The sequence below is a fragment of the Rosa chinensis genome, chromosome 4 (assembly GCF_002994745.2).
Source record: "Rosa chinensis cultivar Old Blush chromosome 4, RchiOBHm-V2, whole genome shotgun sequence".
NCBI lineage: Eukaryota > Viridiplantae > Streptophyta > Magnoliopsida > Rosales > Rosaceae > Rosa > Rosa chinensis.
In genome coordinates, this window is record NC_037091.1 from 32715088 (window position 1) to 32734868 (window position 19781).

Here is a 19781-nt window from a genome sequence, read left to right on the forward strand (position 1 = left end):
CATTTTGCCACTATTCTGCTTCAACTACCCTTATGCTAACTAGTACTGTGGTCTTCTTTAATTGTCAGACTCCTGGCTGTCTAGGCTCTTTTGCTGTGATCCACATATAATCATCTGTAATTGCTTCAACATTTATCTATGCTTATCCCTCAGATACATATTTACTGAATTTATCATTAGGGGGGCTTGGAATGTGGACTGACCCAGAAGAGCATATCCCTGCAACAATTCAACAATAGCGATACAATTTTGCTCATAGAATTGGCTCATTAGTTTCTGCAAGTCTTTGGTACACCTTGTGATTTCTCTATCTATATTACATATCTGACTGGTTTTTACTCTTTAGTGATTTCAATAAACTAGTGAATGTTGAATGCAGCTGCATTAGATCAAAATTTCAGGTAGAAACCACCTGCTCCAGCTGACCAGGTTTGTTCTTTGGGCACCCATTTTCCTCGACTGTTTGTTTATAATGAAAATTCTCTATGACATGTAAGGGAAAATGAAATTTAAAAAAAAAAAAAAAAAAATGCCTGGTAGTTTTAGCGAGTGGAGAAGAATTTTTTTTCGATTAGGAACAAGAAAAGAAGACAATAAAGCAAACCCGCTAGGGCAGCCTGCACCTAGCTGATATAACAACAGGACATTAGAAGCAGAAGGGGAAACTTGCAAAAATAGAAGTTCTTGTGGGCCGTGTGTCATTGGAAATTCCTTACTAATCTTTAAGTATGCAGATGACAATAGTGATCCTATTAGTGCTGGATGGAAGTTGCACACTGAACCTTCAGACCATTTTACACTGATGTGATTCTTCAAAGTTGGAGCAGGCTTACTTGTAATTTTTATTATAGCTGCTAATCTGAAAGCTAAAGTTCACATTTCTACATCTACTCGTTGGTTTTTCACTTTTTGTGGTATATTTGGCAGTGGCAATGTGAAGTTGTGTTTTATGTTGCTTCTAAATAGGCTGCAGTGCAGTATTATTGAGTATGCAAAATAATTGGTCCAAGGAGAACTGTCTGTTGGTTTAAAATGGTGCCCTCCTCCTATTCATACTTTTGAAGCTCAACACCAATGGAAGTAAGAATTCAGGGAATGATTTTTGGAATGATTTTTCTACTAATGTCGGGATTCCTTCTGTGCTTTAACGATGTAATTTTAGCCTGGAGAAGCGGTATTCATGCTCTTTATGTTGAATGTGATATGGACGTATGGTTGAGTTATTAAACCATCCATGCTTATGGTGCAAAAGCTGCAAGACTTCAATTTATGGTGATTGATCTTGTAGTTTATCCCAACGAATATAGCGAGCTAAAGGAGGTGGCTGAATGCTGATTGCCTTCCCTGGTTAGGACTTAGGCATGATGCTAAACTGGGTGTTCATGTTTGGGAATGATGCTCTTGGGTTTATGTACTCTGGCAATTTTGTAGATAAGTTGTAGTTTGTAGGCTTTGGCCATCTACCGTACCAAGATTAGAAAAGAAAGTCCTCTGTATGAACTTTTTTCTTTAATAAATATTTCATTTTTAATACAGCGACTCAGCGAGCGATAATTCCACTTTGATCTTTTATGTTTCTGTTTGTTCCTTTTAAGGTATATGCAAACTCTGTTTTCTTTTTCTTTTTTTGGGGCAACCAAAGATTTATTGAATGCATGAAAAGAGAGATGACAAGTAATAAAATGAGATTATCTGCAAAATAAAAATGTGAAATGAAGGGGCCAGAGCCTGAAGCTCTTACTCTCTTCTACTGACCAACTTTCCCAGCAGAGGGCAGAGGTTATCAAATGAGATAGATTTTCCATATAGAACAAATAAATAAGGGATAGAGGATTCCCTTATCTTATCCCTCTAGAAGCATGTCTTATCCCTGTAGAAGCAGTCAAAGACTCTGTTAATTCCCCATTTAGACAATCCTAAGAGCTAGTAGTTGTTACACAATTCATAATAAGCTTAATTATCTCAATGGGAATTTGAAATGGCATCTTCAATAAATTTCCAATTCAATCCATCATAGGCTTTGGAAAGATCAATTCCCCAGTTTTCTTTTGTTCTTTTTTTGGTTAGAACAGGGTATCCCCCACCCGTAGGCAAGGACTAATCCCTCGAGCCGGGTCGAACCCCATTTTGGAAGGAAGCTCTCCCAAAACTGGCTGCTCCATTCACAAGGCTCGAACTCGAGACCTTGCTTAAGGGGGAACAAGCTCTTTACCACTTGAACCACCAAGCGTTGGTGGTTTTTTTTTGTTCTCTGGGTATTAGGCATATGCAAGTGCAATATTATATGTACAAAATTCAATTTTATCGGGCTAAAGTGCTAAACACGGCAAATTTCTTTGTATTATCACATTATTAAATTTGGCACCTATGAATATGCTGCATTTGGCGTCTATGAAATGCTTTTGGTTTTGTAAAGGATCAAATTCTAAACTCAAATCTCCACGTTATTTGTCAATAAACTTTCACTTTGGTAGAAAACTACTGCTATTGTATCCAACCTCTCACAGAGCAAATATTCCATTTGGATTGAAACATTTCATCCAAACATGTTGTGACAGGTCATTTCGTATTCAATTGGCCGATCTAGTTCATGTCAATAGAGGGAAAAGAAAATGATGCTAATATTATACGTCCCCCTTACATATGTATATGTTGGAACAATTCAAGTTGAATGTAGATATATAACAACATACCAACAAGATAAAGAGTCAGCAATTACAGTCACTACTGTAGCTAAAGCCTCAATTTGCATTATTTGAAATGCCATTCTACAACTGTATTTGAAAAAAAAAAAAACTCCAAATAAATGACATCTGCTAAAACTGGCTTAAATGATGGAAGCCTGTGACAATAGTTTAACTCGGAAGCAAAAATTAATAGATATTATCTTGCCGGCAAGAATGACGAAACAGCGTTGGTCCTCCAAATTCACTTACTCTCCAACAGTCAATCCAAACCCAAATTTGTAGTCTTTCTTTCTATGATCAATCTGCATGGCATATATTACATTAGTACTTGTCAACAGAGAATCCACAATGTAGGGTACTTTATTAAAAGGAAATGTGCCTAGTGTCTTAGTGCACCAACCTAAAGAAACCAATCAAGAACGTGGAGGGATGATATAAACAACTAAAATTTTCATAAATGTCAATATTTCCACTATTCATGGAAATGCATCTAGGTGAGTTGAGTAAACATGTCCGAAAAACAGAAGGAAAATAGGTAATTGAGTCAAGCATGTTTGCCTCATCTGAAGACAGAAAAAATACACTAGCCCTCACCTCTGCAGAAAGAATAAAATTAAGACCCATATTTAGTCGCTCTTCCAAAAAGGCAGCAGCTACTCCATTGGAATCAATCTTTCCTCTAAGACGACACTGCAACAGTAAAAAAAAATATTAAGATGAATTAACATAACTTGAAAAAAATTCCATATGAACATTTAGGAACAGAACCCAGATTCCAGCTCTGATATTAATATCATAACAAGAGCTTTGAATTAATACAAAAGGTTTTATTGACCGGCTTTTGTATCACTATTATACAAAACCTATAAATATCATGCTCAGACCATGAACCATACCATTGATTTTAAGAAACCAGAATTGAATAGAAATAACAGATGCATTTAATCTGTTGAGAACTATATATTGGTTGCAATAGGAACCATATATAGAATATGGTTTTGTTGTTTGACTATCAGTCATGAGTCATGACCACATATTCAGACATGAATCCACCAGATCAGTGTCTTAATTGCTAGTAGCAATATAACCTGCCTACTTTCTGGCAAGATAATATTTAACAAAGAATGAGCTAGTGTTGCCTAGCAAGATTCCACTCCATGTGAGATCAAATCGAGTCAACATACTACCAAGAGGCCACATAGTCCACTGACTATAGGAACCTGATACAACACCTCCTAGGTGGTAAAACCCTAACAGCTGTCAGATTCACTGATTGTGTACCTTGCCACGGACTAGTGTGTATAGTGAGATTACAGAGGATGACAGAACAAGAACACATTTATTGCAGTGAAATAAGAGCCATTGAATTATATATATCACAGGGAAAAAATTAAAAAGGCAGAAGGACAATGTTTACTCAAGAATCTCTTGGTTTTTATTTTAAATTTTTGTAACAACAAAACCTTGTTTGATTAGTAAACAAAAACAACGGTGTTTCAGAAGCAAAAGCAAAAACAACGGTGTTATATATATATAACACTAGTCATAAGATTTTGAATATTCAGAAGCAAAAGCTACCTGTCGCAGAATGTAATCATAACCGAAGCTAGCTGTCACGTCTCTTGATAAGTAGTTGTACATGAAATCTGATGCTAGAGAAACCTACAAGAAAGAATGAAATTAACATTAGGGAAACCATGAAAAAAAAAACAGCATCAAGCTATTCAAACAATCTCCAAAGACTAAACCTAGTGATGCACCTTTTGGTCCGGAAGATATTTAATCATAGATCTACTTTACTCACCTTATCAGACACCTTCTGAACATAGCTCATAGCAACAACTCCAGTACTAGCAACCTGCCCTGTGGCAACCTGAGGGGTAAAAAAAAAAACTAGATTAGGGAATTAATCACAATAGTTACACATTAATCACAACACAGAACCACACAAGCACCGCAATAAGAGTCACTCTAAAAAATACTACATTACAAGAAGAATAAAGCACAAGTCACACCACAGCCAAGATAAGAACCAGAAATCGAAGCACACAAGAAAAGCAGTAAACAACCCTATATCCTCCAACACCTCAGATCCATGCCTCTGTGCTCTTTAAAGCTACTTTTGTGCCTTTCCATCTAAATAATCCAAATAATTAGCCAAGACATCTCCATACAACGAACAGGATTTTACTCCCACAAAAGCATAATACCACAATTGTTGGAAGCTGCTAAGCAATGAAGAAGAACCTAATTTGGTATCCTTTCTGGACCAAATAACATGTATTGAGCTTTGATGAGCGGCAATCCGGGCTGACTTCGACCTGGTTTGCTTTCCAAATCACTTCCGCTGGTTCAAACCTTGGTATAGTAGCATCATGGAGAACCGGGGGAAGACCCTGCAGTTAGCCTCAATAATGTTGAGACTGATCTGCAACTACAAACCAACTGCTTGAAGAATTCTTTATATTGAAGATAACTCCACCTCAAATCATTCAGATTCGTTTTCAAACCCAAATTCAAACTCAACATGGACTTTGCAACCACTGCTATATCTGCAGTCTTTAAACACCTACGGTGATTTGACCAAATGCATAGCCTAATAATCCAGCAATCCTGTACCATATGACATCACCAACTAGAAGAATTGCAGAAAATCCGTAGTTATAATGTTTATTTTTTATTGATTTTTTATTCACCATATCTGTGTATGTGTGGTCTAGATTAGTTCATTTTCCACAAATCTGAGAGCATATGCCTAGATAGTAAATACCCTACATCTTGGATATTGCATTTTTTTATCTTTTAATCAGGGGAGGACATGGGCAAGACTGAGATCTCTACATAGGTGTGGAGTTAAAGTGCTCTACCATTGGAGCTAGAAGGCATCGCTACTATGAGTTTCCACTAATCCAGCCCCTTGAGGAAGATCAGATACCATATATCAGAAGGCTCATGATTTGCTTTACCCCTAAAACTGAGATTATTTTACGATGAAGAGGAGGTAATCAAAAACAGAAACAAAGGTGTACACATACAGTTAAGTTCTGATATACTTTCTAGGCATATATAAATCCCAATGCATAACATCTGTGGTGCAAGAAGACAACAAATTGATAATCATTTGTGTGAAACAGATATATTGCATTACATCGTTAGTAGAAAGAAAAATTAAGTATATGATATCAGGATGTTATAATTAAGGGTTCGAGGAGTCATACCATCTTGTCTGTATTGTATCGAGCAGCATAGCCAATACCAGACTTCCGATGTTGACCAGCCCAAAACACTTCACCACCCACGGACAGATTGGGGGTTACACTCTGAAAATCAACCAGTACTTAAGTATTGGATAAACATGCTTATAACTAGTTAGATTGATGGAAAATATGGATCTACTAAGAGAAGCATGCACAGCATTGGCATGAAGACAACAAAAACATAGTTAATCACTAAGAAGACAAAATTGATTAATGCAGTTCAAAAACATCTTAAATATACGCATCATATCGAAAGAAACCGAAAGGAATCCGACATAAGCCAAAATGCCAAGCTTACGAGGAAAATTTAAAAACTTGACTTGAATTGTGAACTCCATGGTGGGGTCACATTTAATTCAATTCAAATAGCTTTCTGGTTGAAACTCAAGTGATAAGAGAACTGAACTTTCTAGGGGTTCTAATATGTATCAGTTGAGAGTATCCTAGGTTAGACAGAAATTTTGATAAAGCAAGTTTGACAATGAACCTCCCAGCTGCTTCTTAAAACTGCTGGTAGTGGCAACAAAATTCTGAAATAAGCACCTTTGATTGCACCACAATCCCAAACTAAGCCCTAGTATGTTATACATACTATCAAAGTTCTTCTCTTTTTGTACTGAGCTCTTTTCAGAGTACTGATGTGACATCACAAACATATGTAGATGCGACAATGTTTACTCTAAATCATACTTGAATATAAAAGTTTAAATAGAATATCCAAATAATTCACCTGAATATAGTTTGCACCAAACAATGCACCATTCCCTAGTTGAAACTGTGACCGGAAATCTTTACCCTGTACAAAAGTATAGAAAAAGGATTTATAATATTATAGAAAAAGAATTTATAATATTAATAACACAGTGCTTTGCTCAAGATACATATAAAAGATCAATAAAAAAAATGTCATTTGAAAGATATAGAAGATAATTCACTCAATTACACTTCCCAAATATAAAACATGACTTTCCTTGGGTGGGAAATTGCAACACATGTGCATTATCTCTGGGATTCAGTTGTTGAAATAGAGGAAAAAGTTAGATGGGTGGACGGAAGTTAGTCTTGAATTACAACAATGATCTAGCCCTTCGAAAACTAATCCACTTAATGTCCAAACTCAAGTGTGTACAAAATTTGCAGCATATTAGTTGAAGTACAAAAGCACAAGAACATTTAACACAAACAGGACATACCTGTTTTTTTTTTTAATTCCCCTCCTTAAGAAGCCCAAACACGAGCAAATTAATAGCTCTACCTAGTATTTCACAGGATAAATCTAGGTCAGGTGCCTAGTGTTTTCACTCTTCTCTGATTCTACATTGTTTCTTCTTCTGAATCTCTTAAGACATTTTTGAACCAGATCAGTTCAACTAATCCTGATAGCCTATCCTCTTATTTTGAACACCTTTCAGTAATTTAGCCATCCTAATTTTAGTATTGTCCAAGGGTATCAACTATCCAGGAGGTGATTTATAATTACATTTACAGGGTTAACTTTGTCAATTTTTGAAAAGAAAATGATTAAACAATGATAATGGTTCCAGCAGAAGATTCTTATTTATGTTTCTGAACAAGCTATAGATGGCGTGAATCAAAAAAGCACATTGTCTTCAAGTTCAGCTGAACATTGTCATAGAAACAGAAAAGTACATGAGCTATTAAAACGCAGTTTTTCATTGCCAAACATGTAGAGGTTGAAGTAGCTACAGTTTTTACTAAATAAATGGCATGTACAAATTTTTTTCAGAGAGAAAGTTGCATACAGAGGCACAAAAGAAACAAATTTAATGCCAGAACACTATACCTTGTAATCAAAACTGGCCATGCCATGTGACATGTGTGGCTCGTTGGTAAGCTGTAAATACACACACAGACGTTACCAACTAGCTTATACATTTAAATCCATAAAAAGCAAAAAAGGGGAAAAAGTCATTTAACGGCGTTGCAAATCACCTGAGAATTAGCCTTCAAAGAAAGATTCTCGGTTAAATCACACTTTACTCTCGCATTGAGCCTCCCATCAGTCAATACTCTCCCGACAAGCATCAGCTGCATAACACCAATTTTTAACAGGGCAGAGTCACGATTAAACTAGTGTTGTGGAAAGATATCCATCCCGAAATGCGCAGTTGAAATAAGAGGACTAGAGTCACCTTTGGGTCCAAAAAATTGGCACCAAACTCATACTGAGCAGTGGGAATTTTAATAGTTTCAGTAGATTGGGAAGGAATCTCTGTAGGTCCCATGGTCACACTGTAGGCAAAGAAAAGATAAGGGAATCAGATCAGAATCCGAAATAAACAGATAGAACATGGATGCAAAGGATTGTGTGATCCAACCTGTGACTGAGTGAGAACTTCTGATTGAGACCTTTGGTAAAATCGATTCGCATCCCCTCGAAAAGCTCTGGCTTTAAAGACACTGCATATCATCCCATACAACTAATTTCACACTTCAACTAGAGTACACACAGTTCCAGACTCCAACACGAATCACAAAATTGTCTATTTCACAGCGAATTCATATACTTGCAATATGTACAGAGAACAAAGTAAAAATTGAAAATCCGAGAACAAAAATCGTAGAGTTTCCACAGATATAGAGAGAGAGCAAAGCAGGAAGCATATAATCAATCGCAGAGTGAGAGTGAGAGAGGGACTGACTGTAAGCTTCGCGGGAGATCTCGTCGTAGGGAATAGGGCAAGGGAGATTGAGGTAATCGACTCTCTCATTCTGTTTGGGAGTATCAGGAGCAGTGGGTGGAGGAGGAACGAGGCCCGCCATTGTTGAAAGCTTCGACTGTGAAGAAGAAGAAGAAGACGAAGCAAGAGTTGAGAGAGGTTTAGGGGAGATCGAGGGAGAGAGTCTGCTCTCTCTTTCTAATGTCAAAACCTCCAGACTCTAAAACCCTAGTATCGGCTGTTTTGGGTTAAAACTTGCGAGGAATCAAATGGGCCGTTGATACCTTTGCTTTTGTAGCCTTGTAGGTAAAGTAATTTTCAAGCAAGATGAAAATAAATTACTTCCCTACCAATATCACTACATATCCAAAATTAAAGAAAAATGTTTCTAGTCATCTTTCGCTTTTCTACACTTAAAAGAACTATAATATAATATAAAGCGGTTCCAATAATCAAAAAATTTAATGGAAATATCGAGAAAATTCTAATGTTAGTAAATGTTATAAAGAAACAGTAAAAAGTTAGAACAGTATATGGAATTTTAAATGAAGTTATTTGAGATATTTATTTAGTCAATTATCCACTGTATTTTTAGAAAGAAAATATGTTAAACAAATTATATGGAATCATGTTTATTGTAATTTGGATTAAACTACGCCGACAAATATCAATTACTATTCACTTAACACATCTCAATTTTCCGAATCATTACTTGAATTGTAATATCAATAACAATTTTCCATTAGTATTAGTATAGGACCTAGCTCTGCTAGGGTTTGGGGCGGCGGCATCTCCTTTGAGATCAGTCTTCCCTGTATCTACTCCACTTCAATGGAGTCATTCACGGGCTTTGGTCCGGCTCTTGCTATTCTTCCTGCCTTCTGTTATGGGGTCGTTTGTCGGGATTTTGACCGATCGAGTGTCGGAGACTCGGGGACGAAAGTTCTGAGTTCTAGCCTTGAAGGAGTGCAAGGCCAATCATGGTCTTCAGCGGTCGCTCACGGTGGTGTTTTGGCTGATGGTGACGATGGCTGGTCTTCACGTTCGACTGTTGGGGGTTTATGGGCTCATGGTGATTCTGGCCTCTGGTCTTGTATGTGCAAGTTGATTCATACTCTCTCTTCGACTTCTCCAAGTCGATGGTGGACTGGGGATCAGGGATCGAGTCGGCAGTGGTGGTGGACTGGCCATCACGGATCACGATGGTGGATATGCAGAAGGTTCCTGATCCAGATTTGGGATCCAGGTGGTTTTGGCATACAGGTCTGGATCTGGGATCCGGCTGGAAATTTGGCTTGGTTTATGGCCTACTATCTTTGGTGGGCTGCATATTAGTTGCTAGATTGGTTTGGGACTCTTGTTTACTGGTATTGGATTTGAGACCTAAGCTTATGGGTACATGTTCATGAAAGATCGTTTGCCAACATAGCCATGTTCTAACACCCTTGGCTGGCTTCGATCTTTAGGTGGGAGAGTGCCTTCATTCCGACGCCAAGTTGATTTTTATCAAATTGTGCGTTGGAGTTCGATGGGTAGTCAAATCATCGACTACTCAATTCACTACATGGCTGCAATCCGTAGTGTCAACTCAGCGTTGCATTTCGACGCTGTTGCTCTTGCGTTTTTAATTCTTTGTATTTCAGATGCAATTTTTGCATCTTTTCGTTTCACATTGTTTATTTTCTTTGTTATGCCTATTGGCATGGTATCGTTGTAATCTTTCAATTTCAATAAAGGGCTGACCTCATTTTACTCAAAAAAAAAATCACATCTCAATTTCCAATGTTCTTCGACCTCTCTCTTCTCCATTCCTGCAACAGGGTCACCTTATGCGTGTATTCAGACCGAAGAGATTTGTGATGATCAAACCGGTGGAAGAGCATCAAGCCGTGGTGATCGAGGAGAGACAACGGATTGCGAGTATGCCTCAAAGCCAGGAGGATGATATGGGGATGGACCCCAAAAGGAAGCCAATTTGCATTGGAACTGGTTCTGTCAACTTTGATTATGGAGGATCTTATGCTAACTTGTCATGAAGATAGGTTGGTGCAGCTACAGTTAATGGTGATGGTGACGGTGATGATGACAAGGGAAGAGAAGAGAGGTTATGGCAGGCCGCGAGGATAGGGAAACAAACTTAACCATGCCTTTGGGTGAATGGTTACGAAATCTAGATATCAACCCTTGTGTGAATGGTTACTATCCAGTTAAAGCTCTAGTCTACCTGCCAATTTATTCATGGAGGTAACTGCATGGTTTTGCATAGGAATTCCTTTGTTGAGCCGTAGCTCAGTACATTATTTTGTACAAAACAGTACATCATAAATAATCGAATGGAAGACCCAAAATAAATTACAATAATTACACCGAAACTCAATATCGTCTACCCTCCAAAACCTAAAAATTCCAAAACTCCTCGAAGTCGAACCAAACTTTACCAACATCATCGTTTCATCAATTCTAGCTTTCTAGAACAAAAACAAAGAAAATCGAACAGTAGGATTTTCATAAATCAACATCCAAAAATTCTAAACGTCAGAAATCTCCTGATTAATAGCAAACTTTCACCAAAATCTACCAAATTCATATCTGCAAGTCCATAACAGCATGTACTACCTAACTAGCCAAAATAGAAAGCCAAAAGTCAACCCCCGATTGGAGTATCAATACCTATGCCGAAATCTTCCTCTCAACAACCCATTCCATTCTTAAAACTACAACGAAGCCCAGAAATGACTAGAATGGCCAGAATTTACCTTGAAAGAAAACGGGTTCGATTTTCTCCAAAAACTACTGAAGCTCGATTCACCCTCCTCCTTTACTTCTAATCGTCTCAAGCCATTGGGAGGGTTTAATGTGCGTCTCATAGGTTCTAAAACCCAACAAGAATCGTCGCCTAAGGTGGTCGGAAAATGAAGCTCTGGCCTGGTACTCGAAAAAGCACCATCGCAGTGTTCTTCCGCTTACTGCATCTTCTACACCTCGAATCGAGTCACCATACCACCACAGATTGATAGAGAAAGGAAAGAGCTTTCAAACCGCACCGGTGGAGTCTAGATTGGTCGCCAGACGACGGAGTTTGGGCTAGTTTTCGGTCTTGAGTCAGGTTCGTTGTGCGGGTCAGCGTGGAAAGAAAAGGGTTAAGGTTTATGGACGAAAATAGAAAGTTTCCATTTTCATCATGCTATTTATAGAAACTTCCCAAAACAGTAACTTTTACATTTTTGACCATAACTTCTTCATACGAACTCCGATTTAAGTGTGCCATATGTCCACGAACTCGGTTTAATATCCTCTACAACTTTTGTGAAGGAAGTTTCCTTGAAAACTAAACCGAAGAAAATGTCAACTTTTGGTCCCCCTAAAAGATCGAAATGAAGGTAAAAGTACAGAGTTTTGATCGTTTACCGTCCGAAGAGATTATGAATGGGTTATGAATTTCTTGATGATGAGGAGGATTTGATGCTTCATTTGACTAACTTGGGGTGGTAATGATGAAGAAGTGGTGTTGGTGATGTAGTTTATAGTAGTTGTGTTGGTGGTGATGGAGGTTGAGGAGTATGAATTTGGATTTTTTGCTTGTAGAGCGTAGAGAAAATAGAGATGTAATAAGGATGGTGTATGAATGTGTTGGGAGTTGAATGTGGATGTAATAGAGGATGTGATAGATATATAATATTTCTCTTGGACAAAGAAAATGAAAACAAGTTAAGGCCTTGATCGGAGGAAGTGAGCTAAAGATGACAAAACAAAAGTGAACACCTCTAGTGGTACCTAACACTAACTTAAGTAAGTTCTCCGTCTAAAATCCGCACTTTAGTGCTTGTGACTTGAAGTTGGTGACAGAATTACCTACTTAAGCCAACAATTCTCTCTTTAAAGTCAAAAACCTCTAGTAGTATCCCTCCAATATCTTCATTTATAGTGAAATTCTCTCACTTTCCCTCGATTTTATCTATTCAAATGTCTTTAATTCCAAAATTTACTTTTCATGTTCAACTGAATTCTAAAATCTGACAACATTACCAAAAAAATATGAGAATCCTCTGTTAGTCTTGTATACATTTTTTTTCTTTCAGTATAAGCCTATAATTCAAGTGCAAATGTCATTATATCATAGTAATGGAGAAGTCGGTAATGGTCGACCTTGACTAGTTGACCGTTACAATTGGTTTTATATAACGTTGAATGACACCTTCCACACCAGCTGTAACCTGTTGTCCCATCTGTAGAGAAAAAGTGAGAAACAGATTACTTGTGCCTCTTATGCTAGGTATACCAAGAATAAACAATATATACATAATTGAACAGTGTCAAGGCCCAAACCTATTATATATGGACCAACCCAGTTTGTAAACATGCTGCTGGGTCGATTCTTTTGTAGCCTTTACTTCGCAAGTCCAAATTGTTCCGTGCCATTTTGACAGCGAATCATGCCCGGAAGTCAATCAATGTAAATCTATACTATTATTAAGAGAAGATAGCAATTTTTTACCAATATAACCCTTATATATTAAAAAGCTTTAAAATATAATTAATCAATAGGAATAATTTAGTAAATTAACAAAATATAAAATATAAAATAAAAAGAAAAGAAATTGAAAAAAAAAACATAATGGTTATGTGAAAAATCTCTTCATTATTTTCTCCACTACTTTTAACTTTTTTTCACACACAGTGTGTGGGCCATACTTGTTCGTATTATGATAACACTTAGTGTATCCACTATTCCCCTACGAGTTATAAGATGATAGATTATGTTAGTGTACTGTATTAAAATGATGCTAAAGAAAACAAAAGCCTAGATGCGAAAACTTCAATAAACCATTATACTTTTTTATTCTTCTTCATTATCGGAATTAAAAAAAAAGCATAAAAAAATATACAATAACATGCAGAAAAAGTTACATGCAAATGAACCTAAGTCGCTCACCATGTGAAATATAGTGAAAAATACTTTTCCACGTACCTTTTGTTCTACATTGCTATCTTTGAAACTTCTCCTTGAAGTTATGAACATTATGTATTTGCCACACTTGTCTTTCTCCTCTTTTGTCAAACTATAAAAATCCCCGAGTATTAAGATAGCTTTGTATTTCTTTTTACAATACAAACCCATTTATTTCTAATTTTTGTAAGAAAAAAAGGATGACTACTTATTACATGCCATGCATGGATGGCCATCTTCTTGTCTGTCACCATTTGTGGCTTCAATTCAACCAAGAAATCAACTCGTATGAAATTAAAACGTGACACCACACAAACTGTTTGCTATAATAATATATCTGACATGAAGTCACAAAGTAATCAAAAGCTCCAAGTATGCGGTCCTTTTCTCAAGACTATTGGTACCTGAAAGGAAAATGATTTGCGGCCTCAATGAGGCCTACGATTTGTAGCCGCAATCATAGGTATCATGCCATGTCACCTGCACACATAACTTATTTGCCAAATCATGTCATGTAAGTCTTGAGTAAAAAGACCATCTTATCTTTCTAAAATCTAATGGCTCTAAATTATTTTGGTTTTCATCTAAAAATAAAATATTGTTTAAGGAAAACTGAATTGAGTCGTGCTTTCATTAATAATAGGAGCCTTTTTATATAGAGGATTACAAGACATATAATCAGAGTTATACAAAGAAAGATAATTGTACAATTAATCGGATATCTATGAATATCTCTAATTCAAAACCCTATTACAACTAGGTCAAGTAACCTAGAGTTTGGGCCAGACACATATTCTGGATTTACTTGAACACTCCCCCTTGTGTCGCCCAAACGTGGTGCTCATCTCGTTGCCTCATTAAAAACTTTGTCGAGTAACAAAAACTCAGTGGGACAAAAATAACCTCGGTCGAAGGGGAAAAAAAGCACAACATACCCTTCACATTTCGAGACCATACATGTAGACATCTTCCCCTGATGTCTGCATCTCCCCCTAATGACAACGGTAATGGGAGTTCGGATAACTTCCGCAAACCATGCTACCAACATGTTTCTCGAAAGTGGAATTTAGGCAATGACTTAGTGAGCAAGCCTGTCACACTATCCTCATATTGAACCTAGTTCATTTTGATATTGAGGAGAGTTTGTTGTTGCTGATTATGCTTGGTGTTGTTGCTTTTGATGTAGTATTGCTTCATTTGTTCAAAACAAGCAGCATTATCCTAAATGTTTGTAGGCTCATCTATGGTAGACTTCAAACCACAATTGTTCGAACATACGTAACTATGGATCCAATCCATATAGATTCACGAACCACTTCTTGAAGAGCAATAATCTCTGCATTGTTCGAAGATATAGCGACTATGGTCTATTCTGTAGACTTCCAAGATATTGCGGTCTTACCTATGGTGAACACTTAACCAGTTTGGGAATGACCTTTGTGTGGGTCAGAGATATACCAAATATCAGCAAAACTTTCCAAAACATATTTCGTTTTGGGATGGGGATAGTGGACGCAGGTTTGTGTTGGCGGTGTTCCTAGTGTGTGATGGGTCCGAATCCATCATCTCTCTGTATGGATAGAACAAGTTCATATCAATCGTACATCTCAAGTACCGAAAGATATCTTTTACACCAATCCAATGGTGTCGCGTTGGCACAAAGCTATATCTAGCTAACAAGTTCATGGCAAATGAGATGTTCAGTCTTGTGCGTTGAGCTAAGTACAATAATGCGTCTATTTACTCAAGTAAGGCACTTCTGGCTCTAGCACATCTTCGTCATTATCCTTCGGCTGAAGATGATCCTTCTTCAAGATCAAAACTACAGACGATCATGGGGGTGCTTGAAGGCTTGACCTTGTCAAAATGCCTAAGCATCTATCAACACATTGCTCAAGTTCCAAACCTAGACATAATCATGTTCTCCTAAAATCCTTCATCTCAAAATCGGATTTCAAGTGTTCATCGGTTTCCCTTAATTCTTTAAAGGCTTCCAATAAAGATCATGTCCAACATGAACCGCGATAGAATCTGAAACTTGTTATGGAAATGCGCGGGCATATCCCTTCCCAATCAAGTAGTCACTTTAGTGAGCGTTTCAACCTCTTTGTAAACACGCTCCATGGTCCATAGCCACTTGACTTGGGTAAATGAAGTTCACCATGAACCTTCATGTATATTCCGTATCCAAATCCCCATAAAGATACGTAGTGACCACATTTGTAAGCTGCATATTCAGTTATTCGGAAACTACCAAACTGACAGAATAGTGGAGTGCAATGACATCCATTACGAGAGAATATGTCTCATCGTAGTCGATTCCAGGGCGTTTTGTGAGAAGCCTTGCGCCATAAGGTGAGATTACCATATCTTTTTCTCAACACGCTTTCTAACGAAGACCCATTAGTCAATAGGTTTTATGTCAGGAGGTGTTGGCAGCACTAGCTCAAAAATCTTCCTCTTCGTTAGGGAATCCATTTTAATCTGGATCACATCTTTCCATTTAGGCCAAATTTCTCTACATTTGCATTTATTCATCAACGGAGCGTGGTTCGATATCATCTGACTCAACAAACTCATGCGTAACTACATCATCAATTATGATGGAGTTTCTATCTCACGTCTCATGTACACTAGTGTAATTTTCAAAGAGCTCTATATTCTAAGGAATAGGTTCTGACATTTAGGCGTCCCCAACGGTGACCTTAATCCAGAAGATTCTCATGAAATAGATTTTGAGTGTCGATGATCTAAGGATTGGGTTGTGTCAAAATATCATTCGAACCCACGGGCCTCCCACGCATCCTAGCTGGGGCCATGGCCTATAACGCCAGAGTGTCACTCTCTTTGGCGTTGGCACCATACCTACCTCCGTGTAGGGTGGCACTACGTCCTCTCATAGGGATGTCCTTCCTTGCAGGCATATTTATAGCAAATGTGTGATCTCGTCACTATAATAAGGATCGAGATGAGATATAGTGGGGATAAGCCACGACAATTCATGTCATTCCTGCTGAACATTCGTGTTCTTATCTCCCCCTAACTACCGGAAAACTGTCTCATCAAAGTGACAACCTACAATTCTAGCGGTAAGGAGATCGTTTTGCAAGGGCATTAAGTGGCGGACGATTGTTGAAGTCTCAAATCTAACGTAGTTGCCCATTCGTTTATAAGGACCCATCATAGTGCGTTGTGGCGGCGCAATTGGCACATAAATGGCATACTCAAATATGCGTAACTATATATGATACTGATACCCAGTCACTAGCTGTAATGTAGAGGTAGATTGGCGGTGGGTCGTAGATGAATTAGCATAGTTGCATGCGATATTGCATCACTCCAAGAGAATATAAGGAGATTGGTGCGCATTACCAATGTCCGAACTACCGCCGTAGTCGTTTCCGCGAGACCATTTAGGTGTGTGCATGGTAATATGATGTCCAACATCAATCGCATTGCAATAACCGTTGAAAATCTTCGATGTAAACTCTCTAGCATATTGTCAAGTCCAATTAACTGAATAGGATGATCCGAGGAGTGAGCCTGTTGTCAAATGATATATGCTAGGAGTGTAATATAAGCAGCATTTACGTGGATAATGACACAACACGTGACCAGCGTGTTTGCGTGTCAACCAACATCATAAGATATTTATACGTCCGTAGGTTGGTTGAATCAGTCCACAGAATCCCCATGGATTCTATGTAAGAATAGAATAAGTATTTCCATATCCTTTGCATAGGACGATCTCAGTCCTAATTTCCTTAAGAAACATGCTCTGTAAATTGAGCGATAAGCCTTAGAAGCAACCAATGAGGATTGTGGTGGGGCATGAGCATCTGAGACGCTATTTGAAGCAAAGTTGGTGATTATAGCTTTACCTAGGGCGCCATCACCATGATGGACACCATCCATGGCATCATGGATAGGGACTGTGCCAGCCCTAGGTAGCGGTGGCAGTAGCAATGCCAGAGGCAGCGACGATGGTCACACTTAGTCTAGGAATCAACTTTTGATTCATGCTTCGTTTCGTTCTAGACAAAGGATGTCCATGTGAAGTCTTTAGTAGATGGATCATCATATCAAGACTAGAATGATCTATCATGTCGTGACAAAGCTAATATGTATCTAAATCCAAGAGATCTTCTCTCATAACTTTATTAGATTTAATAGCTCGAATAGTGACATAGAGTCCACTAGAGAGACACATAAACTTCTCTAAGATGCGCCTTTGTTTGCAATCGTTAGAGATATTGCAAAGGAACTCATTTCAGTTCTCGACATGCATTTTCGCATGGAATCCGTTAACTATTCATAGGTGCGATTTGCCCTAGGAGCATAGAGAGTTTCTGTGACAGTAATCAAGGTGCCATTTGGCAAGGGGAACTTGGGCTATTCCATGTCCTTGAATTAATACTGATGGCCCAGCCATTATAGTTACAAAGTAATATGCTCATAATCAAAATGTAGTCATAATGAAAAGAACTAGAAATTTTATTCATAAGTCAACGAAGTACATCATTGTCTCTTAATCATTAAGAGAATCTAATCCAAATACGAGCTAATGCAAAACAAAAGTAGTCGTTTGACTTCTTTTGGTAACTCCAAAATAAATATAACCAGGTGAGTAGAGAGATGCCGGTGGAGCAAAGCTCTCTTAAGTACCACTTATCTCAAAACCTTCCTAGACATCATACTCATTTTGGATGAGCCTATGTGAAGAAAAACTAAATCAATGACATTTACTACAAAGTATATGGCAATTGCCTATTACATCTCTTGGAAAAATAAAGACTTAAACAGAATTGGTGATTTATTGATCCCAGCTAGATTTGTAGTGTTCAACCCTTCACTCTAGATCATCTTCTTGATCTTCTTGTTCCATATAGTGAGCTTCTCTTGCTTCACAATATGCTTTGTAGGTAGTGACAATTTCTTCACGAGTTCTACAAATGTGTGCCCAATGACCGGATACTCTACATCGAGACTATACATCTCTTTGCCCAGAAGTCATCTAAATGGCGCTTTGAAAGCGTCATTTAGATGACTCTTAGTGTTGGTGGCGCCACCAACATGGCCAGAGGCATTGCCTCCCTCTCTCTTTCCACGTTGACCTCTTCAGTTCTGTGTTCGCCTATTTTTGCGGTTACCTTCCCAAGTATAGCGATTATATGGACCAAAACATCCAGAAGTATCCCTAAGATTAGGGTTTCGCTCTTGAAGCCCTCTCTTAGGGGTGCAACTATAATTGGATTCCGGAATATGCTCTGTTTCCACGGATCTCGAATTATATATAGTTCTTCACAAGGATGTTGTCATGCTTTTCAGCAACATTCATAGCTCCAATGAGCTCATGAAACCTTGTGATCTGTCCTGCAGTAACATCGATCCGATAATTCTTAGCAATTATCAATGTAGAGATGGGGAAGGTAGAGAGAGTCTTCTCAATCAACGTTGCATCTGTGTTCTCTTTACCACATAATTCCATTAAGGATTTAATGTGAAGTGCTTCCGAGTTGTAGTCAAGAACTAAATTGAAATTACAGAAGTGGAGGCTATGCCATCTCACTTCTAGGTCAGGAAGCAGGGAGTCATGGACGTTGCCAAATATTTCTTCGAGTGAGACCCACAGCCTTCTGGGGTCTTCTTCATTCATACAGTCGTACTGGAGTGAATCATCCATATGACGAGTCATTAGGATGATGACTTTTGCCTTATTTGCCTCTAAGGCTACTCTATTTGCTTCCAAAGCTTGAGCTTGCTTAATAGTTGGCACGTCTTGGCTGGGCTCGAGAATCGTATATAGGATTCCATCGGCCTTGAGATACTGGCGGACATCACGAACCCACTTGTGATATCCAAAGCCAGTTGTTCCCAATGGAGCAAAGTCCAATTTGTTCAGGTTACTCATCCTGAAAGAGAACAAGAAAAAAGGTTAGTTTCGGAGAGGAAAAAGCTACCACGAAAACATATAAAATTTTTGAGCGTAATCTCTTCCAAGAAATTACGAATTTCTGAGCGTAATCGCTTCCAAGAGGTATTGGATTAGATCGAAAAAACAACGTAAGTGGTCGATCATAAATTCTCTACAAACTCTAAGTTTGGAGATCTCAACAAGCTCTAAGTTTGGAGTGAGCACGAACCCCCACAGTTCGGTTTAATTAGGTCTCCCCTATGATGAAGAAGGGGGGTAGAAGAAGGGAGTTTG

At 38.1% G+C, this 19781-nt stretch overlaps 1 protein-coding gene across 1 annotated transcript; it reads right to left on the reverse strand.

The window, feature by feature from the left end:
• Positions 1-2613: 2613 nt before the first annotated feature.
• Positions 2614-8896, reverse strand: LOC112201047 (mitochondrial import receptor subunit TOM40-1). Its single transcript, XM_024342052.2, has 11 exons — positions 8608-8896; positions 8284-8365; positions 8098-8197; positions 7898-7993; positions 7749-7799; positions 6675-6740; positions 5906-6007; positions 4492-4560; positions 4266-4349; positions 3282-3377; positions 2614-2989 (listed from the first exon to the last, which is right to left on the reverse strand). Exons 1-11 carry the CDS (start codon positions 8726-8728, stop codon positions 2933-2935), a joined length of 924 nt encoding a protein of 307 aa, XP_024197820.1. The 5' UTR covers positions 8729-8896; the 3' UTR covers positions 2614-2932.
• Between the last annotated feature and the right edge of the window lie 10885 nt (positions 8897-19781).